General features: G+C 43.6%; 1 protein-coding gene across 3 annotated transcripts; it reads right to left on the bottom strand.

Annotated features, from left to right (window-relative positions):
- Positions 1–1,808: 1,808 nt before the first annotated feature.
- On the bottom strand, positions 1,809–23,344 carry LOC119660794. Of its 3 annotated transcripts, none has more exons than XM_038069609.1 (11): positions 22,071–23,344; positions 11,081–11,826; positions 10,580–10,859; positions 9,958–10,519; positions 9,249–9,888; positions 8,927–9,183; positions 7,818–8,670; positions 3,463–4,088; positions 3,144–3,387; positions 2,970–3,081; positions 1,809–2,938 (listed from the first exon to the last, which is right to left on the bottom strand). In XM_038069609.1, the coding sequence occupies exons 1-10, from the start codon at positions 22,105–22,107 to the stop codon at positions 3,004–3,006; spliced, it is 4,323 nt and encodes a 1,440-aa protein (XP_037925537.1). In that variant the 5' UTR covers positions 22,108–23,344; the 3' UTR covers positions 1,809–2,938; positions 2,970–3,003. The 3 variants fall into 3 exon arrangements, with proteins under 3 accessions (XP_037925537.1, XP_037925538.1, XP_037925536.1); XM_038069610.1 differs by having other exon boundaries at positions 1,809–2,864; positions 2,993–3,081; XM_038069608.1 differs by having other exon boundaries at positions 1,809–3,081; positions 22,071–23,343.
- Positions 23,345–24,040: the final 696 nt, after the last annotated feature.

Genomic DNA, 24,040 nt, shown 5'->3' with positions numbered 1-24,040 from the left:
TTGAGTCTCGATAGACATTCCCTTGTGACATCGTGAAGCTTCCTCAAGGCACTGGAGGATTCTGAAGTAATCGTAGATTGCAGAGTTAGCCTATCCAATAGCGTGGATACCATTAATCGTTGATTGCTGTAACGATTTGTCAACGTCTTCCATGCTATGTCATAATTTTCGTCGGTGATGAAAAGAGGACGTATAAGTTGTTCTGTTTCAACCTGTAGATTGCTCTTCAGGTACTACATTTTTTGACCATGGTTGCCATATGGTTGCCATGATCTTGACGCAATTCCTCCCAATATTTGGAGAGCGTAGCCGATTTGAGCTTGTAATATGATTTGGGCTGCGTCTGCTCAACTATATCGATACCGCTGATGATATGCTCCAAAGCTCGTATCTTCGATTCTTGCTTAAGTATTAGTACGACGAGATTGGTGGGAGGAGCAGCCTGGCCGTGTTTACTGCTTGGGTAGCCTTGGTATCTAACGTAACTGAAGTTGGTATACCAAGTCCAATATCTCGACGTGTCCTTTAAGTCCTGAAGTCGTTGGACTATGTCACCTCTGTACTTTCCTTTTGAACAAATGCACGTTATTAGTCATTTCTGCAGATGAATCCTTTTGACCTTTTCCACAAAGTCGTTGGTGCAGATTGACGTTGAATTTTTATCGGAATCGGTGACACTGTTGAGGCGCCTGAATTTTTTACAGAGGTGCCGATGTTTCTCATGCTTAATCGAATCTCGATGTTTTTTTTAAGCAAATTGTGGAAGGCCATTCCTTGCGAGAGCGTAGAGATTCTTGAACAAAGCTCATTCGCCCGATAACACTTGGGTAATACAGAAAATTAGGGCCTAGGATTGGTTGTTCTACTTTGAGGACTGTGAGTTTCCAACTTGAAATTTGGAGGAGACATAGGTCAAATTAGGGCGGGGGGGGGGGGTGTATAGCGTGACTTATACCGGGAGAACTTTTCGTGGTAATGACAATTGTAGCAACAATAGGTTGCGTTCCTGCAGAAATCTAGGTTTAGATCGAGCGCGATTTGAGGATGGGCTTCACGACCTAAAGTGGTCTCGATTCTCTCGGATTTGCTGATTATATGCGCCATCGCATGTCCCTGTATGGTATCGAATAAACTGACTGGCCTTAGAACTGCAATACTCAGCAAGTGCTGTATTTCGACAGTTTCATTTGCGTCCCCGGCAGTTTGATCTAGGCCTTCGGATTTCTCAAAGCTGTTCACTGTGTATGGCGCAAAACCGAGATGTCTGGAGTTCCTTATTAAGGCAGGCCTAGACCGGATACCGATTGATGTGCGTTGAGAACTGTGCTGACTTTTTGCAAGTAACGAAAGAGCCTGTTTGTCTCGCGTGTTTTAGGTCTAGAAAAGAAGCCTCAACCTCGTCTCCTTGCAATTCTGGAATGCTGTCAGAATTCTGCTTTTGACATTTTCATACTCGCCAGTCTCTAGGATGTTTTCTGTGCAAGGGAAATAATTAACAATAAAAAGACCTCTGCATTATATTATAGATGAGGTGTTCCTTGAATATCGAATACTGCCTGGGCTTTTGAGAACCAGAAAGCCAGCCTGAAAGAACAGCCTGCGGGAGATTGGAAAAAGGGTAGCTGTTGACACCTTGCTCAGCACTACTTCTGAGCTGCTGAGGGATGGAAACTTCCCGAATTATGGGGGCTATGATCTGTTCTTTGAGAGCCTTCGACTCCTCGGGTTCTCACTGAAACTCCTTCCTCCTCTCTTCATCAGTGGGTCACAATAAGGCTATGTTTTGGGGGAAGAATCAAACGTCTAAATGTACTTCTGTATACTTTGTATATTCTTTATTTGATTTAATGCTATCAATTAAACACAGGACATGGGACAAACATAAAAATTAACAAATAAAAAAGGACAAAATCCTTTGATTGTGTCGACTTTAAACGACGTTCTTCTTTTTCTTCAGCCTTTGTCCCGTTCACATTAAATTTTGCATCATTTTCATTGATTTTTTTATTACAGAAAAGATGAAAATGATTTCATTATATAGTTGCCAGGATCTAGGTTATAAATACACTGTTTATGACGTGTGAACATTGAGGATTATTCCAAGTTTACACTGTCAAAAAATATAATTTTTACTTGATCTTGATTCTGACTGATGTCTTGTATCTTAAATCATTGTCTTACAAAAATGTAGATGTACCCTCACAAGGTCAATTCAATAAAAATACATATACATTTGTTTATATATGCTTTATGCAAAAAATGCATATAGCATGAGCTTTCTAGGATTTTTTGACGGCATTTTTCAACTAGTGCTACTTCACTATATATATATACTGTACAAATACGATCTCTACAAAAATTATCCAATTTTTAAGAAAGTATCTAGAACTTAATTCACATACATTTCACTTTTTGAACGCCTTACAATAACTACCCTGTGTGCCAGGACAAACACCAAGAACGACGGTCGATCATGTACTTTCTTTGTATATAACGAGGAGAGCTTAGCTGCACGGACAGACCCATTCTACTATGCTATCCCCTTTAAATAATCACAAGCATCCATGACCGTGGTGGAATTCGAACCCAGGGCACGAGATCGAGATCCTGAAACTAACACCGCAGCATCATGGTATTTATTGTTAAGCGCCTTTTTGCTATGTACGTGTTTACCATGGATAGAATATGACAAGAAGAGAAAGTCCTGAAAATCCGACGTACTTTTGTGTAATATAAAAGACTTCCAGAAAATATTAAAACAAACTAGAGTAATCTTCTTATTGTCTAAAATCTTATATGGAATGTGTATCACTAATAAAATGTTGTAGAGTCCAAATAGTAAGGGAGGGACTATTGAGATTTGACTAAAGAGAAAAGGAAGAGAGAGAAAAGGGATCACGATGTTTTATTAATTTCAACTGTTATCCTTGAATGGAAGCTTAGAATTGTAGATACATGCGGTATAAAAGGAAAGAAAACCGAAATAAATCACCTAAAGAAACTCTAATCGCAATCCCTAAAAACTCTAATGTTGTACTGTAGCAGATTACTAGATTCGTCAACCTGGTCTTGACATGTACTCTGAAAAGATACAAGAAATTATAGGGAATATCATCAAATGATGCCGGTCCAGTCCAAATTACCTTAACATCAAAACCGGCACGCAATTCGAACCTCTTCTCGAAATATCCATAGCTTGGTAAGTGGAGATGAAATATAGATTTGCTAGGACTCAACTGGAATATACCCCCATTATCGTCAATATTGTTACCACTGTCCGAGACGATGGGCGGTGACTTTTTTAGATAACCCCCGCCGGATCCTACACTGCCTGTTGCTGTGCCTTCCTTCCTAGTACAAAGGCTCCATTGTAGAGTATTCGGACCACTGGAACGTAGTACAAAAAAGACTAAAGTTAGTAAATTCCAGCATCCTAGGAAACCTGTGTCCAAAAAAACATACAAGAAATGAAATTCCAGTTTGGTCTCTCGCATATACTTTGATATTGGTATAGTGTAGATGATATTCTGGCGTCTTTCTGCATTCAAACAGATAACTTCCTTCCCAGCGGACGTATTAAAGGATTCAGATCGTATGAAGAAGATAATTGGATAACAATTATCACTCGACGTTGGTCGGTTGGAATCATTGTTTAAGGTCACATTTCGATTGCTATTCTGACCCTCTCCGTCAACAAGTAAGTCCAAATCCACGACATCAGTTATCGGATCAGATCCAGATGCTGAAGATGCCTTACGCTTCAACTTAGAAGCCTGTTCATGCTCTTCCAGGATTGTGCCTGTTTCCTCTATTGTAGGTCCTACCTCAAAGGGTGGGGCTTGATGATTGTGTCTTTCATTTAACAATGGTTGCAATGGTGGATTTGAATCAACTTTATTGTTCGGTTGCAAGCCCGTTGATGAGGTACAAAGTGAGGATGTGGACGTATTTGAAAGGAAGGTGTCCTTCTCATTAGCGCTATTGGTTGCCATTCCATTTCCACTGCCTGTGGTTCGATTTAGATTCGGATTGGTGTCTGTGAAATCGATGGAATCCAATAAACGATTGGATTCTTCGCAGCATACTGACTGTAGGGAATGGAAGAAAGACGGGAAAACATTAATCATTACAATGCTTGTTGACTATCTACTATCTATCTTATCCCTACGATGCTCATCAGAACACAGAAGTAACAATATCTGAAGAGCACCGCGCATTGCTGGACAACAGTCGTTGAATTTGAGGCACGGAGTCGAGCTAGCGAGGCCAATGCCTCAACCACCTCGGCCATCACACCGTCTAATAGACTCCCCGCATTATTTCCACTAATGGCGCAAATCACTTCTATAGTACAATCTAACAAAACCCTCAAAGACTCAAGAGCACAGCAAGGATGATCCAACTAAGAAATGGACAGGGGTTAGGGCCGTAGCGTCGTTTGCGTTTGAACTGAGTGGGCGAGGAGCCTCGAGTTGAAACGTGCTTCGATTTTTGCAGCCAGGATTGACAGTTCCTCAAAGGCAAGAGTGGGATCTCCGATAGTTCTACTAAAGTGATGCTTGAAGCTGCCGTCTCCCAGAGGCCGCCAAAGTGTGGAGCGCGAGGTGGTATGCATGACCACTTGGTGCCTCGGAAAGCCAAGGCCATGAAGGGCGACGACTTGACAAAGAGAGCTTGTAACTCCTTGTCGGAGCCATTGGAGGTTACAGCACTGTCGAAGTAGAGGTTCTCGCAGCTGCAAGAAATGCACTCGATGAAAGGTCGGATACGCTTTCGATGTGCGCTGCTCGAATTACAAAACAGATAAAAATTTCTATGTAACCTTTCATGGTTCTAGCTCCTCTGCCTTTGGAGAACAGCGCGGGCACTGGTTCAGGGTAGTCCAAGCCTGTGATGGCGAAGACTCGTGATGAGACGACGTGCTCCAATGGCAAGGGACTCATTTGCCGAACAGGTCTTCTGCCGCCGAATCGAGTGCAGCGAACGCACTGACGAAGTACTCCGGTGGCGACTGAAACAAAATACACGAGCGAGGCTCCGTTCTCTGGTCAATGAGGCTCTATGCGTTGGCTTTTTAACAGTGCGAAGTCTCTTACAGGAGCAATAGGTCAAAATCCGACAAGCAATTGCATGTAGACGTAGCAAGGGACTGCACGTCTTCGTCGGCGTTCGTGTCGACAGACGCTGAGGATGGCCAATCGGTTTCTGGTTTCGTCAACCAATCTAGTCCATGGCACCAAAAGCAATGGGAAGCGAGGTCAGGAGGGCTCAGGCCTCACGTTTCACAACCTACGGCATTGTCAACTAATCGCACATGCCCCCAAGTAGCCGTAGGAAGCGGGGTGATGATTTCACTTATGCGGTTAACAAAAAAGGTTTGTCATTCCACCACGACTCGGGACAATCACCGGAGCAAGCGGGCCTAATGGATCAAATAGATGGGCAATCTCAGATGAAGTTGAACGTTTTGTTATTTCCATTTTATAAGGCGCGGCTGAGGTCTTAAACATAAAGGCATCGTCCTTGGGGAGCCACTTGAGCGCAAGGGTGGACGTTACCTCAACTAGTTCGACATCTACATATCTCACGCAGAGATATTGACGTCAAGCCTTGCAAAAGTTGCTGTCCATTCGCTACCCATTTGCCGAGTGTCATACCTGCGGATGTCAATAATGCCACTGCTTTCATCAATGTAGTGTCTGCTCCACAAAAGAGATCCCCTCAGGATGCTCCGTAGTGGCCAGCTACTTCATTACGCCTAACGCCAAAAATGGAGCCAAAGCAGTCCCGTATGTTACCCGTCGCGGCTGTCAACGTGCCGTTAACAAGTAGGCGAACCACTCAGGCGAGTGAGTTTCCAGTCGTAGTGAGTTTCACTGACCTGGTGTGGAGCTCGGGCGAATCTCCGCTAAAAGGCTCCACACTACCCCACCGCCAGGTGATACTGAATTTCAACGATAGAGTCCGACGCCAATTATAGGGGCCTACATCAAATTTCACGCGTCGTGCACCTTTCGACTCGGAGACCTCAGCCCCGGGGATAAAAAGCTTTAGCCAGGACACGGAGGCGTTCTTTGGTCTGCCATCGACGTTAAGCCTAAAGAAGTACTTCATCCTGTTCATCACTTCATAAAGGGCCTGGCCTCATATGGTGGTTGCAAGGACTTCCGGGAAGCAGCCACCCGAAGCAAGACGTGTGTGTAGACGTCCAGGTCCTTGGGGGGTGTTAGCCTTCGTCGAAAGATGACGGGATGACGAGAGTGATTTTGATTTGGTCAGGGTGTCCCGGAGCAAGCACAAAAGCCCAGTCGTGGAAAAGGCTGACCTGGTATTGAATACAGGGTCGCAGGGGAGTCTCAAATTCTCCCTGTATACTAACTCCTCACGATGGACTGTACGTAGGCCAAGTAAAACGAAAGGCAGAACTTGCGACCATGAAGAGCCATCGTGTCCTTCAGTGTCCTACGCCATTATTCCAGCATCGCATTGGATGGCGGGTGGTAGGCAGCCGTCCCATGGCGTTTGAAGCCTAAGAGTTTGCGTAACTTGGGAAAAGGGAAGGCTCGAATTGCATTCCCTGGTCAGTAATGACTTCGGCTGAAACTCCAAAGCGTGGGATCCATTCACAACATAGTGGCTTCTGGCACGCGTTATTCATTTAAGGCCAAAAATATTTGCTTGTGACCAACCGATTCGTTGTCCTGCCTGGATTCGCATGTAATATTTCTAGGGTTGCATCTGATTGGAGGAATGCCAGCGGTGTAGCGTCAGCCAGCTGTCGTTTGGTTAGCTCAAATGCCTGGGCGGCCTCTGTGGATCACGCAATCACGCGTGAGCCTTTGGTCATAAGACCAGACAAGTAAGGCGTTAAGGATAGTTTGATGTTGTGCGTCTTTGGGCAAGAAACGACGTAGATCCTTGGTTGCGAAAAGTCTATGATAGCCTGAACCTTGTCTAGATCCGGTGGGATTGCCTCACGGGAAATCGTGTGGCCTAAAACTTCACCTGCTCTTGAAGGAATTTGCACTTTTCAACGTTAAGCGCAAGACGCGTCGTTGAAAAATGTATTCGAGGTGGTCCAAATGTTTAAACTCAGAGGAGGAGACAAAAGTTAAGCTTTCGCAGGACAGAGTGGATGAACCAGTGAAAAGTTTGCGCCGCAGGTATCCGTGTGAACTCGAAGAGTCCGAACGGTGTGCATATTGCCTTTTTCGGAATATCTTCTGGAGTTATAGGAATTTGATGGAACGCCTTGGCTAAGTCCAAGGTCGTGAAAACACGGCAGTTACCGAGGTTTTGCGCAAAGTCCTGGATGGTTGGTATAGTAAAGCGGTCTGGAACGGTCTGAGTATTCAGACGCCTGTAATCGCCACATGGTTTCCATTCACCGTTGTACTTTGGGGCCATGTGTAGTGAGGAAGACCAACATCTTTTTGATGGTTTGCAAATGTCCTGCTTTAAAAGTGTGTCGAATTCTCTCTTAGCAACAGCGAGCTTTTGGGATGGTAATGGACGCAACTTTGACAAGATATGAGCGCCAGTAGTGCGGATGTGGTGCTGCACATCATGCTTAGCTGGCTGCGAGAGGCTACTGTCAGTAGTTATGTTGCTGTATTTTTGAAGAAACGCGCGAATGCGAGGGTCGCCTACTTCTTCAAAAATGATTGAAAGACTGACAGGTGGCAAGTTTTCCTGAATACCTGAGCAGATCCACTAGCTTTTCAGACTGGCCTAGAGGGGAGGAGTCTATTGGATAATATCTTGTATCTTAGAAAATTAGACCAAATTGTATCTTATTTCTTCTCATATTCACTTACCTGACACTCAATTGTTTCTGTTTTCACACTTTGACAAAGTGAAGGAACACCAATCGGGATTGCACTTATTGTCCTATTTAAAACGACGAAGTTGCTACCACTAGCCTGGACCGTATTTTCCACTGAGAACTGGTCATCTGAATCATTATTATTACTCAAATACTGCAAATCTTGATCCTCGGCCGCCGCATCCTGATGGTTCTTATTATCAATATGTTGTTCGTTTGTGCCCACATGAACTTGTTGAGTCTGTTGGACGCGAAGGTCCTGTTGCGAATGCTGGGCCGATTGTTGATATTGTGATTTCTTTGCATTCCCATTCGTGGCACCACTGCTGCTACTACCACCACTTGACTGTGCCAAGGACGATTTTGATTTACCTTTTACAACCTTTTTAATACGCTCTCCCTCAAAGGAATTCGGTGGTAAGTTACTGATGTTCATCTCAGAGATTTTTTCAGAAGAGGTTTCATCACCAGGCGGTGCAGGTGCCAGGCTATCGGTATCATAATCTGGTCCAATAGGAAGTTGATTGTTATTTATTATGATCATTGTTGTTGCAGATGTTTTTTGATCCTTTTTCATAGCAACTAGATATTCGTCAACATCATTGCCTAGTATGTCACCCGCGCCTATAGGATAATTCGTTCCGAAGCGCGTTTTTATCTCTTCCTGTTGCAGGCTATGTTGCTGATCCTGTTGTGGATAATGGTATTGATGTTGCCTATCTGAAGGGTACTGCTTTTTTATGTTGCTGTTGTAGATTTGTTCACGAGATAAGATTGCCGAAGCACTTGTACTCATGTAATGTTGACGGTGTTCCACAAAGTATAGGGCCGAAATCGCCAGTAAACTGGAATGATAGTGGAAGAATTCTGATGAAGTTTTAAACTAGTTTTTTAAAACTAAAGGCGGAGATGTTAGTCCCTTTTCCAGACAGTCAAAAACATTCATGACCATGGCGGGATTCGAACTCGAAGCAAGAGGCCAATACCTTGTTTGTTAAAGCATTAATTTCATTTGTTAAAGCGTTAATTTCATTTGTTAAAGTGTCAATTTCGTTTGTAAGAGCGTTAATTTGACTTGCAAATTGTAGGATATTATCTTACCATATTGCCATGATGATAACTAGAATTATGATGATTTTCTGAATGGTCTTATTCGAACATATTTCCTCAGCGGCATCATCATCATCATCGAAAATGTGTTTACATTTTGGTGTCGAACCATTTGGGTCGCGATCAAGTTGTTGAATTCGAATCAATCTAGAATTGATTTTTTCCAATTGCTCGATACGTGTTTCAAGTGATCCAGTTACTTTACAAAGCTCCTTGACTGCACCAATGTTTTCCATAAGAATTCGATCCTGACAGGGCAAAGTAAAACAATGGGATCAATTCAAGCAACCACCTAGACCCCCCCTAGACTCACCTTATTCACAAGGAGAAATTTCTCAATAACTTGACCATTCGATAGCACAATATTTCCAGCTTCCTGAACAGCATCTGGTAGCACTTGCCTTACTTCCTGGGCAATAACACCGGTGTCAATGATCTCTTCATCGTCGTCCTCATCTTTAAGACCACTATGAATTGCGAAATCTGGCTCATATCTATATTTTACAATTCGAATCTTCTGAAGATTCCTCAATTGTTCAGATGTGTCCAGCTCCTTGATCTCCTGTTTTGCTCGGCTATCACTTGGCTGTACAATATGTCCTGATACCTTCAAATTACCATGCACTACAAGGCTCTCATCTGGACGATCTGTATTAATTCCAACGCGTCCTGCGTGAAAAATCGAATCCTGGGTGACGCCCCTTTGCCAGCAAAGTTCAACGTCACTTTCAAATTGTCCAGGATTTGAAGCGCGAACAATGATCCTTTCACTCCCATGACTAATGATTGGAAAATGTCCGGAATGGGTGTGGGCATGTAGGCCAACAACTAGTTGAAAATATCTTTGTTCAGGATTTGGTCGTCCTTTTTTCCGCATATTATTGCTGGTCGTTTCAGAGAAATGCAATCGAACCACCGTAATTTTGCTAACAACATCATTTTGTAGATCGATCCTGCGAATGGAAAGAGGCAGATTAATGGTACTAAGTATGCGTGGTATGGATCAGGATAATACAACTTACAAAACTGGATGGAATGGTTTTTTCGAACGATCCGATTGGCTCTGTTCAATTCGAATCGTATGATTTGGCGCTTCCAATTTCACTCCATAGAAATGCAAGTGAAAGGACTTGATTTTCTCCAATCCAGATGATGTCCTTACAAACACTGCATTTCCATGTAGCTTCGCATGACATGTAATCTGGAAGTGATTCTTCTTTTGACAAACAAATGCATCATCAGAATTCGAGAAATTGAAACCCTTGTCAGCGTCAACATTATAGTAAGGAAGGGGTAGCTCCTGAAGTGACTGATTACACAGGATATGCCAGTTCTGCTGCTGGAACGGACTAAATCGTATACACTGAAGAGGACATGGCTCGCCGCTGGAACTACTACCACTTCCACCGCCACCTCCAGTAGTTTCTGGGTTTTGTCCGGTCCCGATATCACCAATACTGTTATTTGATCCTGCATTGGAAGCCTCTGGGGTGCAAGATGGTAACGACAAATTCTGAAGTGTCGAGCTTATAGGCGAATCTGCTTGATCCAAATGTTGGTGACACATTGGACTTAAGGATGAACCTAGAATATTTCAAGAATCAAGCGGGTCCTAAATTTCAAAGATATTTTTTCAAAACATACTTGGTTCAGGCTTCACAAGGGATGCGCCACTAACATCTGGTTGGGAAAGCTTCCGCTTACGACTTGCAGTAATTGAGGATGATATCGATACAGATGTGGGGGTTGGCGTAAGCTGGCAAGGACGGATTGAAATTGTTGAGGTTGGTATTGGGGTAGTTGTGGAGTAAACATCGGTTGGCATAAGGCGCGACAGATCGTCAGAATTGAGCGGTCCTTGCCCAATATGCAGTAGATTCCCATGAGTTAAATCGTTGCGGAAGTTTTCCAGAAGATTCGTACTCTAATTAAAATAGAAAGAGATATTGCAGTTATAACCGTTTTTAAGCCTTTTTTCGACTGTATGAATTGGGTCAAAAAATGGTCTTCCCAAGGAAGACGGTTATCCAACTTCTCTCTCCTTTTTAGTCACGAAGTTATTCTTTATTTCTTGGATCAACCCGAGAAGCATTGACAAACTGACCCTAAGGACATGTTCAAGGACAATAGACTTAACTTCCTTACATTATGTTGATGATGGAGTATCAGAGATTCAGGGTCCTGTAGTAGCATATCCTCATGTTTGCAAATGGTAATCTCGCTAAGACCAGCCATGGATTGTTGTTCTTGGTGATGCGAATGGTGTAAATGTTGGTGCTCGTTTCCATTGTGATCATCTCGAATATAGGACGGGACATTTGTGTGATGTTGCAAGGAATGCTTTTGATGCGGTTGGTGGTGATGCGGATGGTGTTGAGTATTCAATAGAGACAAATGACTGTGATGCAAATCAATTGTTGCTTGTGATAATTCGGTGAGTGATTCCACATTTGCAGACGATAGTCCAGGCGATTGTTGCTGCTGACCATGATGATGTCCATTACGTTGGTGTAGTGAAGATGTTCCTGCTGAGGCTGGTCCTACTATTGTTAAACCTTGAAGGTCAGTTGGACTGTATGGCGGTTCCGAGCCAGAATCTGGCGGACTTTCAGGCAAATGTGTTTGTGATGTTGAAGCAGTTGTTACATTGTTTATTGTAACTGCTGTTGTAGCTGATGATGTGAACGTGGAACAGTTGTTGATTGCACCTACCGATCCACCTGTATTTTGCCCATTTCCGCTATTTCCGTTTTGAATTCCTGCGGTCGAATTCGGAACAATACTATCGCTAGGTGTTTGCGATTCATCATTGGTTGTGACATGTATGAATTGGTCAAGTTGACCGAAATCAAGAGCCTCATTGTCAATACCACCAATGTAATCTGATCGACCTGTAATTGATAGAAAAAAATGAATATTAAATTGGCGAACCCTTTTAAGTTCTGAAGATCGTCACACAGGCAGCAATATTTTGGCTATTATGAAACAGTTTGGTTCATAAAATTTACCAAACGAAAATCCAACTAGGCTATAAGAGTCTCTACAGAAATTACCGAAAACCATGTTCGTATATTGACTATGAAAATTTGTGTATAGTCAACATGATCCTGCGGGCCATGAGACTCCACTGTCACGTGTCAGGAAGGTGGAATCGGTCGCAGCTTCGAAACCGCGTCTTTGAGCAGACGCAACATTCAAGCGTCGCTCAACCCGACTCTGATGTCTAGCACAGGATCGGCGAGGAGGCGCGGATTCTCCCCGAACACCATCTCCGCGGGGCTGGACGTGAACTCCTCTCGGTGGCCTATGCGGAAGCCGAGGAAGACTAGAGGCAAGGGCCGCGACCAATACCAATCGTCGCGAACCATTTAGGCACCCTCCAGCGACCGGTGCCAACGTTCCAGCATACCATTGGACTGTGGATGCTTTCCAGTAGTCCTATGGTGTTTGAAGCCTTGGTCCGTGATGATTACGGCTGGTACACCAAAGCGCGAACTCCACTCTTGACAGAGGTATTGCCTCCGGTCACTGTGTAAACCCGTCGATGATGGTGAGCCAATACTTGAATCCCTGCGAGTCTCGCAAAGGGCCAATGATGCCGAAATGGATGATGTGGAAGAGCTTGGTTGACCTAGGGAATACGATCGTAGGCGCTGTATTTACGTTCAACTGGGTTGAGTTGTTTTGAAAAGAAGCTCAACGGTTACCAGATTTTATTCACCCGTTGGTGAAGAGCGGCGCCTACCGCTGTATCTGGGGCATCGACGAACACAGCCAGGGGGCATCTTACTGAGTAAATGCTAGTAGTGCTGCATCAAAAAGCTGCTGTTTGACTACCTCAGTAGACCACGCAACCTCGCGAAAGTTTGTGATTTTGGGCCCAGACAAGTCGGCGTTAAGGATCGCTTGGTGAAGATAGAAATTTAACATGCCCAAGAACCTTCACCGTAGTTGGTAGGGGAAAGCTCTTAATCGCACCAACCTTGTCTGGGTCAGGTTGGATATCGTAAGGGTTATTAAGTGGCTGAGAAGATTTACCTGCTTTTGTAGGAATTTGCATTTTCAACGTTTAGGGCCAGTCCGGCCTCAAGGAGACGTTGAAAAATGCACTCGAGATGGTCAAAGTCCTCAGATTCTGGAAAGGAAGCGACCAGAACCTTATCCATATAAACGAAACAAAAGTTCAAGTTTCGCAAGACAGAGTGAATGAATTTCTGGAAAGTCTGTGCGGCTTTACGCAAGCTCAAAATCATCCTAGTGAACTCGAAGAGATAGTCGTCTTCAGAGTGTCTTCAGGAGCGACAGGGATTTGGTGATACGCCTTGGCTAGATCCAAAAGCAGCTCGTAAGCGAGTACGCAAAATCATGGATGAATGGAAGGGGATATCGGTCTGGAATTGTCTGAGCATTCAGAAAGAGCTTGAGAGATGCCACCGGGCCGGTAGACATTGTTCTCGACCTCCTTCCGCTTAGTAGAATATCCTAAATTCGTTCTAAAATTACTCACCGGAATTGGGGAGCATCAACACCAGGACAGGACAGGAAGTGCTCTATGGATTCCTCGTAGCGTGGACACATGTTATCTTATAGCACTTCTTTCTATTAACAAAAATCCAGGTAGTGGGTTATAGCTCGTGATAATATCTAAGATACTGCCGCATAACCTCCTGCTTTTTGGATTTAAGACTTCGATGGCGGTGATTTATTATTTTTTGACCACCCTTTCTTAAAAAGTCGAAAGGCTCTTGGGCGGAATCTTTTGGTGAAACCTTGGAGCTGCTGGTTCAGATGCACTTTCCCGCCCGCGAGGAGGACTGTGAGTCAAAGCCTTGCTCAGAAGGTTTACGGTCACCCCAATTGTGCGAGGCTACCACATCGGTAATTGCCGAGGATAAGATCGGCTTGCCTATAAACAGCTCCTTCGGATATAAATCTCCGGGTCCAGATGGCATAATGTCAGTCATGCTACAGGAGCAGCAGGAAAGTGTTGTGCCATGACTTGTTGAGATTTACCAGAACTCCAGAGCTGTATCTCTTTAGTATACGTACCACAGTCCTGGAGACAGGCTGGCGCGGCCTTAAGTCTGCGAAGGACTTTCGACCAATCAGCCTCACCTTTTTCGTGTTGAAGACTCTAGAGCCCGTCTTGGACATCCACTGAAGGGCGATTATGGAGAGAACGCCTTTCTCTAAGTCCCAGTATGCTTAACTCAAACCAACTCTACAGAAACCGCTTCCCGCGAGGTAATTGGCACAGTTGAGCGGTCACTTCAGTACGAGCAATATCCCCTAACTGCCTTCCTGGATATAAAGGAATTATTCAACAACGTTAGTACCAACGCCATCAAGGAAGCCTTCACCATTATAGGCTTGGAGGGTATCTTACGTATTGGATTATATTCATGCTAAGTACCAGGATAATCCAGTCGTATCTGGGTGACAACCACTTGACCAGTGCTGTTAACAGAGGCACGCCCCAGAGTAGCATCATCTCTCCGGTGTTCTGGTTATAGTGAAATTTTACGAATATTCAACAGCCAAAGGGGGGAAGATAGTGGCACATGACGACGACTAGGGGGTATTAGTGTCAGGAATGTTTCAGGATCCAAAGCTAAATTGACGATTGAACATTTAACTGAGAGTTAAGAAGGCTTTTATAGCCGTCTATGCCTGCAAGATAATCTTTGTAAAGAAATGAGGTCTCCGGCCGAGGAGGAGGAGCTATGATGCGTTTGGGGTTTTCTCATATACACACGGTGTATCCGACTCTTATGGTGTCCCAGATTTCGCCAGTGTATTCCAGGCGATACTGAAAGTCTGTCGATGAGTGAAGCATGATCCGAGCCCAAGCGTAACATAGCCATTGGGACCGATAGCCAAGCGGACATTGAGGCCTTGTACTTAGCCCCGACATCCTTCAAGCTGGTGGGGCAGTGCAGAAACGCGCTGGACAGTCTGGGTGGCACGCTGGGCGCATCAGACATCAGATTTTTGGTGCTGATGTGCTACAAGTGCAGCGAGTAGCTCCACATTCACTACCGGAAATCCTGCGATACATAAATGAATCCAGGATAGTCCGGGATAGTCCGGGGAATCGATTACAATGGACCACCAGGGTCTGAGTGCTGAGAGGCTTTACTTCTCTCCCAACTCAAGCACCCACACCCTTCTTTGGGTTGACTGACTGTCATCTACTCGCACTACTTAACTGCCGCGAACTTTTGATGGCGAAGATTTACCACCTGTGCCAAGTCAAGGAAGATTTGGTCCGTTTATAACGAAACCCGATCACGAGGGTTCCTGTGCCAGACGCGTGCAAATGTGTACAAGATTACGGCGGTCTGTAGGAGGCACTAGCCCATAGGGGTGCATGACATACCCTACCCTACAGGGAGAAGCCCTTAGTCACTTCCTCCCGAGGTCTAGATAGAGTCAAGCTGCGGACACTGGGTAAACCATTCTTTGGGAACTTCAGAGAGGTGTTTCTAGCTGCAGGGTGGGAGGACTGCTTTTCTTCGTGAATGCTACGGGCTGGCTCTGAAGATCTGAACCGGGTGGACTCCGCCTTCCCTGACAACAGTCACGGTCTTAGGCATCAAAATGGCGCATCACCGCGTTAATTGGGTTCCTTGGAGCGACCACTGATACCTACATACCTACCTACCCTACATCCACCCTTGACTTTTATATTAAATATGTGAAGTGTCGGGGTCAATTTTAGTTTTGGACTTAAAGAGATACGACTTAAATTAGATTATATAATAAATAGGCTCCTTGAAGTCAGAGGAAAATCAATGATGCTTACTTCACTTCTAATAAATGCAAAAATTCGTCAATTTTATTGCTTTCCTTGCCATAGCAACGAGGGTATCTTTTATTGATTAAACAGAAATATAATCTCAACATAAATATAGATATGTAGATATGGGACTCATGAAACTCTTTGATAATGGTAAATGACCTTTTCTCAACAAACTTTTCGATTGTCATTATCAAAAAGAAAAAAAATGAAACAATACCAAAGGATCTACTCATCCTTTTGTTGTCCTTGTTTACTCGCTTGTCCGCTAACAATCTATTTTTTCCCGAAATGTGAAGTAAATGATATCAACATCAGATGTAGGTACTTTCTGGTCCTTTTTCTGACCCTTCCATATATTTTAGGTATTTATGTGATCATGGAGTCCTTGATTCAACAAATGATGTGAATTTTCACGTGCGCTGATAATATGACAAGGATATTATTTAAAATTTACAACGAGCTGTGAAAGGAGAATTAGACGAATAAGGATACAAAATTCAATCTATAAAATTCTCAGATAGAAATAGTATTCAACCTTGCGAAGCCCTTACTAATGCTGAGTAGGATCTCGACCCACCTATAAAACACCTGTTGATTTATTTTGCAATAGCTGGGTAGCACTAGGGGCTATGATTTATATTTTGATAACAAAAAGGTATCTTTTGATCGAATAGGACGTGGTGATTGATGACTTCTGGCCCCAGACTTTCTCTCTTCTACTTACTGACTTCTTGAGACCTCAGGCTTCACTACATGACTTTTTTAAACAAAAGGGGAAAGCCTTAGTTCCTGTGCTCAAGTTCTTGCTAGTGGTTAGTACACTGTCCTATCCTATTCAGGCTTCCTTGACCAGGAATCGAACCCGAGGCTCGGATTAATCGTGTTCAATATCGCAACCGTCAAAAAATTTTTGCAAGGACTTATTAGGTTGTCTGAGAGCGGGTGCCTTATCTTTTTGTAAGAATGATAGAATTTGAAAATTTACTCACCTGTTAAGGACCTTGTGTATTCCATTTTATTTCTATTTAAAATATTTATTTTGGGCAATTTTCAAAATTAATAAAAGTATTTTTTTATTGGAATAAAAGACACTGTCAACTATATTAAGACAAGGCAGGACACAAGATAGTTCAATCTCAAAGGATATCATGGAAACTAATGAGATAATTATGTCATTATTGAAACTGTTGCTTTATTAGATATACAAGGAATAATATCCACGGATCCAGGGATCATTTCTTATCCGAACCACGCAATGTTTCTTAGCAAAATATTCTGTTTTTCTTTATTTTTTATAAGAATCCTTTCCAGCTCTCCTGCTACACAATAATATATTCAATTATTTCCGTATTTATCCACAATTATCCACAACACGTTATTATTAAAATACAAATTAAATTATTTTTATCCAGACACAATTATAAAAAAAGGACCCTCTCCGTTCTCTGGTTCACTAGTTTTTCAAAACGATCTTTAATTTCATCCCCCGATTACTACACAGAGTATAATAGGACGTATTGAAAACTTTTAGGAATTTATGTCCTGCTTCCGAATAACGACTTGTGCACTGAGTGTATGTGTACAAGGTTGACGGGAAGTTTTGCATATATCAATTACTACCCGATGGCTCTTCTGAACAGTTTTTATTGACCAAACAAACCGAAAAATTTCGCGTTTGACTATAATATCATTGTTTGGTTGATTCTTACAGGAGCATGGGGGATGAATGGCCTCATATCACCTTTCATAATATAGTAACGAAAAAACTTTAAAAAGTATGTCTTACAAGGGGTAATTGGGTCCTGGAAAATAGAGGCAATCCTCATATTTATTGAACGTCTCACTATTTATTCACCCCTGAAAAATCTGTGACCAAGGCATACCGGGCGAACTGGGTGGGGGAGGGTGTAATGGTGAGCGACCAGGAACGACGGTAGAAGTTTACCATGCCCAAGAACCTCCTAAGGTCTTTGGCCGTCTTTGGCCATAGAAAGCTCGCGATCGCCAGGACTTTGACTGAGTCAGGTTGAATTGCGTGAGGGGTGATGGAATGGCCTAGAAATTCCATTTACTGTTGGAGAAATTTTGTCAATGTTGGGAATTAGATTTCAAGGAGGCGTTGAAAAATGCACTCAAGATGTGACAAATCCTCAGACTCGGTGGAAGAAGCGACCAGAACGTCATCCTTGTAGACGAAACAAAAGTCCAAGTATCCTAGAACAGAGTGGATGAATCTCTGGAAACTTTGCTCCGCATTGCATAGGATAAAAGTCATCCGTGTGAACTCGAAAAGTCCAAAAGGTGTCCAAATTGCTTTCTTCGGAATATCTTCGGGAGCTACGGGGATTTGATAGTAGGCCTTGTCAAGATATAAGGTCGACAAAACACGACAGTTCGTTAAATAATGCGCGAAGTCTTGGGTGAGTGGAATGGGATACAGGACCGGAATAGTCTAAGCATTCAGGCGTCTATAATCTTCAAAGAGTCCTCATTCGCCATTGGGCTTTTGGGACCAAAAGGAATGGAGATGACCAACTATTGCTAGACGGTCTGCATATACCCTGCTTGAATTATCCATTGAATTCTTTCGGCGCAACAGTGAGCTTGTGGGCTAGTAGAGGACGCACCTTCAAGAAGATCGAGGAACCAGTAGCGTTGATGTAGTGCTCCATATCGTGATTAAATGGCTCAGAGATACTACATTCGATGGTAATGTTGTTCCCTAACGACCGGAGAGCGTTTGTGGGGTCTATATTGAACTTATGCTGCATATCGACCAGCAGCCCATAGTGACATAGGAAGTCTGCTCCTAATATGGGGACACTGAAATCAGCTAAAATGAAGCGCCACGAAAAGGTTAGACGTAAGGCGCGATGGGCCCTGAGTATATGCCCTTACCATTACTGCGATTGTACCGCGATTGCATATGTCAGACGAACTTGTTGTATTTTAAAAAGAACCGTCCCTATTCGTGTTATTTGAACACGCCAAAAGCCTGATGGACAATTGTCTGAGACTCCTCTCTGAGACACCCCATATGGCATCCGCACTGTTAACGTTTACGAGGTACCCGCCGCCGAGCTTTTGTCCTATTTTCATTTCCTCGTGCCAAGAATGCTACGAGAACTGCTACAATTTTGTCAGTAATTGTAGGATTTTCGTCAAATTTGGTAGTATCATGCTTGATATCATCATCATCATCAACGGCGCAACAACCGGTATCCGGTCTAGGTCTGCCTTAATAAGGAACTCCAGACATCCTGAAGAACTGGGCCCGAAGACGGCTAGTTTCTAGCCTAAAGCCTATCTGCTCTCTAGAAATCTGGGATCTTGACTGCCATCTGATCTTGACAGAAAAGGTTAAAGTGAAGGAGGCGATAAAGTGTGACTGTCCAGAGGTAACCAATGCCCCGTCACCCACACTACATCCAATCTTTAGGGCGGAACTTGAAAAGGTCAGGGCGCGAATGGCATGATCCACATTTTACAAATTAACATTCACCGGGATGCAACCCCTCACCACTTGCTGGAGCAGTTCGCTGCGGAAGTGGATGCTGATCTAGTGCTAATCAGCGGGCAAACATTACATCTCGACTTATCGGGCATCGCTACCATCTGGGTTCGGGACAACCTTCGACTTCGTATTCTTCCCAAAGGCCGAAGGAATGGGTTTCTCTGGATTCGGTGTTCAGGGATGACATTTTTAGCGTTTACCAGGCGCCGAATGAAACGATGACGGTCTTTCGGCGCCGGCTTGATGTTCTGGAGGACGTCGTTTCGAGCTCCGAGGGGCGAATTCTGGTAGGTGGTGATTTTAATGCCAAGGCTCTTGAATGGGGAATGCCTCAACCAAACTCCAGAGGGAAACGAATTCTGAAAACGGCGACGAGAACCGGGCTGGTAGTTTTAAACACCGGATCAACGCCAACGTTCTGACGACCAGGCTATGAAAGAAGCATTCCTGACATTACTTTTGCGTCGGAATTTCTGGTACAATCGGTGGACGGGTGGCTTATCCTAGAAAACTTCTCGGCAAGTGATCGCCAGTACATCACGTTCGAAGTGGTTGACGCTACTTGTCGGCGAGTACCAACACGATGGTCCCGTACCTGTGGAATATCGCGAGGGTGAACATCGGGAAGTTCGTCAAAGCTCTTGGAGTAGGCAGAGCCGTGCTGGAGGACCCTTCGGGGGGTGGTAGCGTCATACCGTCCTAAATTCAGTGGTGAACCTGATAAAGACGGCGAATGAAGCTTCCATGCCCCAGCCGCGACAAGCCCTACCTAGACCTACGGAAAAAGTGTCATAAGATCTGTACCTTGCTCAAGTGCAGAGACGAGGAACTTTCTGAGTGGCGTCTGTTTCTCGCACTATCTCAGAACTGGCCGTGTTGGTGATCGCAGGAGTAATCCCCTTTGCCCTCCTTGCCAAGGAGCGTAAAGTTATCTACCACCGTAAGGGCGAAAACTTAAGAGATGTGAAGAACGTCAACGCACCCTTACCGAGTGGCAATTCTCTTGGCAAAATGAGCCAAGGGGCAGATGGACTGCGTGGCTCATCGACAATTTAGGCCCATAGCTGAACCGAACGCACGGTGAGATTGATTACTTCCTTACCCAACTTCTAAGCGGGCATGGAGGTTTTCAGTCTGACCTGCACAAGATTGGGAAGGCGCGATCTCTTGATTGTGTGTTCTGCAATGGAGTGAAGCTGAACACACTTTTTTCTCTTGCGAAAGATGGGACGACTTTTGTCAGCAGGTTTATGCAAACACAGGGGAGCTCTGTCTAGACAACATTGACAGAGAGATGCCGAAGAGCGCTAGCAGCTTGGGCCGTGTTGGGCATTCTATTTTTTTTATTGCGAAGAAGATTGAACTCGACTGGCGGAGGAACCGGATGGCAAGGGGTTTCCTGAACTAAGAACTCCCTTTCTCCCCATCCCATTGGTGAAAGGGATTCCCTGACTTGAAGGCTTCCAAAGCCGGGAGAGCGAGATGGCTAGCCCAAAGTAGTGTGTCAAACGATTTCAGACTAGTTGTTAGTGCTATTACGGGAGTCCAAAACTGAACCAAAACCAAATGGCCGAGGAGAGCCTCCACGTGGTGGCACCGGGAAACGCTGTATCGCATTGGCTTGCCGGCCGTGATGCAGTAGGCGAAATCTCCAAGGCTTAATCAGGGCGATCAGATCCGAGTCTGCACGGAGACTCATTTGAAGTGGCTTCGGCCACAAAATCTTACCAGGGGTATACTGGTATCATGGGAACCGGGGTAGCCTCTGGACTCATATACATCGGGAGAATTCCTGTCATATATGAGTACAGCTCGGTTGTTTGCGGTTGGCCCCCTAGTGGGAGCTTCATGGGGGTTGTTGGTGATGCTCAAGCGAGAAGAGACCTTCGGTCCTCGGCGTGGTGTTGCGTTTCAACACGGGTGCCGTATTCCTGAGTGCGGTAGATATTTAGGTAGGTCTTGCATGCACTGAATACGCTCGGCTCGCTCAATAAGGTCTGGATACTCTGGGTCCCAGGCTATGTTGGATTGGAAGGCAATGAGGCAGCGGACGAACTGGCCAAGAAGGGAGCAGGGACGTCTTAACACGAGCCAGAACCTGTGGAATCGGAAACGGATTCATGACTGAGCTGAGTGAGCCTACCAGGAATGGAGTAGTCCAGAGTGCTTATTGGAAGATACGAATCATAGTGGGAATTCTCACTGGTCCATGGCGACTGAACTATCACCTAGGGAAGCTAGAGATATCCATGGATACTACCTGCAAGTTCTGTGCAGGGTGTGTTGAAAGTTCTATACATGTTTTGGGTCACGGTCGAGGCACTTGGGAGGACACTTAATACCAGATGCAAAGTTGAAAGATTTGGAAGTAGGGGATGTGCTTAAATTCCTACGGGTTATAGACTTGCTTGAGAGACTATAGTTAATAGGTACACTGTAGTCAGTAAAAGGGGAACAATAGTTCTTTAAGGACGCGGCGGTGGGACTTCGTCTTCTTCTAAGCCTGTATCGATATTGAAGAGTTCAGTCCTTTTGACAATCAAGGAAACAGATACAGCATTCTCTTCTTTGGCTTATGTGGGTAAAATCAGATATTAGATCGCATCGTATAGGATGAAAATCAACACAATTATTGGGGGATTGGGGGGGGAATCGTTCTGGGATGTCTGTCATTTGCTCTGCATCTTCCTTCAATCTTTCTAATGGTATTCCATCATAATTCAGATAGTTTCAATTTGATTTCGTTGGAAAAGATTATAAAATCTAAAGTCTTTAAGTACTTAATCAAGAAATCACAGTCACAGGTTACTTATACTTACCGAATTCCGTAAACAGTGTATCAGTTAGAAATTCCATTTCCACATATGATAGCCAACATCTTGATTACAATACAGCATATCATACAATTTGTCATTCTAATAAAAATGTTTGAACATTTGCGTCTTTCCCTTGCTCCTCTCACTACGTATTTATTTGGGGGTTTTTTTTTTATTTATACTTTTCCTGATGAATTTTCCATTGGAATCGGTTAAGTTTGTAAAAAGTCAACAAGATTTATAGATAAAATAGTCACATTCGTAGTTAACATTTCGCCAGTGGACTTTATGCCCTTTTGTTCATGCTTTCATATTGTCTATATCTTTGAAAAGCATTTACCGCACAAGATATATCGAAAAACCAGAGTAAGGAAACCGTCAACACTTGGTTTTATCTGATTTGTATCTGTCTTTTTCGTGTTATTATTCTTGTACACCGCGAAAAACACTGTCCAGGTAAAAGGTAGTCAAGAATGATAAGCGTATAATCTAACGACACATATGTAAAATTCATGGATCACACACATTCTCTCTCAGTTCCTTTCTCTTTGAATCTTTTTGAAGAAAAAAAAGAAAAAACAGAAGGAAACGTGAAAAAACAACACGATTACATTCACGAGTTTAATATGATGCATAGATACTTTTCACAAGATACACTTTACACTATTTTTCGCGATAGATACTCCACTAAATTACTGATGTCGTCCGAAAACCACCTGTTACCATGCTCTTTTCTCATTGTTTTCCTCGCTCAGATAAATCCATTTGGCGTACTTTAACGTTTCAAGATATTCTTCAAATTTATCTGGGATTATTTAGATTTTCGATCACCACGCACCGGATTCTCCGAAGAGTTGCTATTGGCAACAGAAAATCAAGAGTACAGAAAATGGCATGAGGCTGGTGAGCTCTATTGAAAAGTCACTTTTAAATAATCTCTACAACCATTTTGTAGTGCTCAAATCAGAGATCTATCTATTCGTGTTCATTTTTTTTTTCTATTGGGGCAATTACAATCTCAGCATCTTCTCATGACGAACGCCTTTGGGGCGGGAAGTGTGGTGTCTTCTTGTTATTATTCAGATTATTATTTGTAATCCGTTGTATGATCTCTAAATTGAATTGATTGATGTTAAGTAGGTTGGCTTGCATTTAGACTGGAGTCGATCTTGTATCTTCTTCACGACCGCTTTCCAGATAACAGATAAACAATAAATACTATGGACTAAGTAACGTCATGGATTGCAAAGAACACTAATCAAAACGCTACATAGATACCACCAAATAGTATCTATCATAGTCATACCCGTGACTCGTATGATCCCATCGAATTTTATTGCTTTATCGTTTTCTCTAGAGACCAATTATGGAGAACATTATCTCTGAGCTTGTACTAGAATTGGTTGTCGTGTCGCAAACCAGATGAAAAACATCAGAGATCTTCATCGTAGCCACTACATACGGAGGTTCTACCTCAGATAAACTGCGGTGATCGTCGCTCGATCGGAATTCGTGGTGCTAGCATGCTTAAATGTCATCAAGCACAGCATCATCGCTACAACACACACATTTCGATGAAGCAACACAAACAATCCATTCAGATATCTCTCCCAAAAGATGACTATTCTCATTTGTTCTGCGCCAAGTTAACGTTGGAAGCTTCTACGAACCGGGAGCGTTTAAATCTGCTTTTTTTCTCTGTGATTACAGCTGAAAAGGGTTAAATATGAGAGGTCCTCCAATATTTCTTGAAAAATGGTAATATTTCTTAAAGATTGATCGTTGAGCGGTAACAATGTCCATTTTCCTCAACGGGCCCTTGCTTTACTTGTAAGAATAACCCTCATATCCCTCCCAAGTATTATTTCCAAGTTAAGACAATATCGGCTTCTGCGGGCACTAAGTACCAAGCAGGATGATTGCCCCTTTTACTGGTTATAGTGTACCTATTGACCACAGTATCTCAAGCAGCC

The sequence above is a fragment of the Hermetia illucens genome, chromosome 7 (assembly GCF_905115235.1).
Source record: "Hermetia illucens chromosome 7, iHerIll2.2.curated.20191125, whole genome shotgun sequence".
NCBI classification, from domain to species: Eukaryota; Metazoa; Arthropoda; class Insecta; order Diptera; family Stratiomyidae; genus Hermetia; species Hermetia illucens.
The sequence above is the reverse complement of the archived record's forward strand: the minus strand, read 5'-3'. Positions and strand labels throughout refer to the sequence as shown.

Coding starts and splice junctions, on each gene's coding strand:
- LOC119660794 (XM_038069609.1), bottom strand. CDS start 22,107: ATGGAATTTCTAACTGATACACTGTTTACGGAATTCG. Junction 10,520..10,579: donor CCTTGTGAAGCCTGAACCAA/GTATGTTTTGAA, acceptor GAAATATTCTAG/GTTCATCCTTAAGTCCAATG. Junction 9,889..9,957: donor AAACCATTCCATCCAGTTTT/GTAAGTTGTATT, acceptor TTCCATTCGCAG/GATCGATCTACAAAATGATG.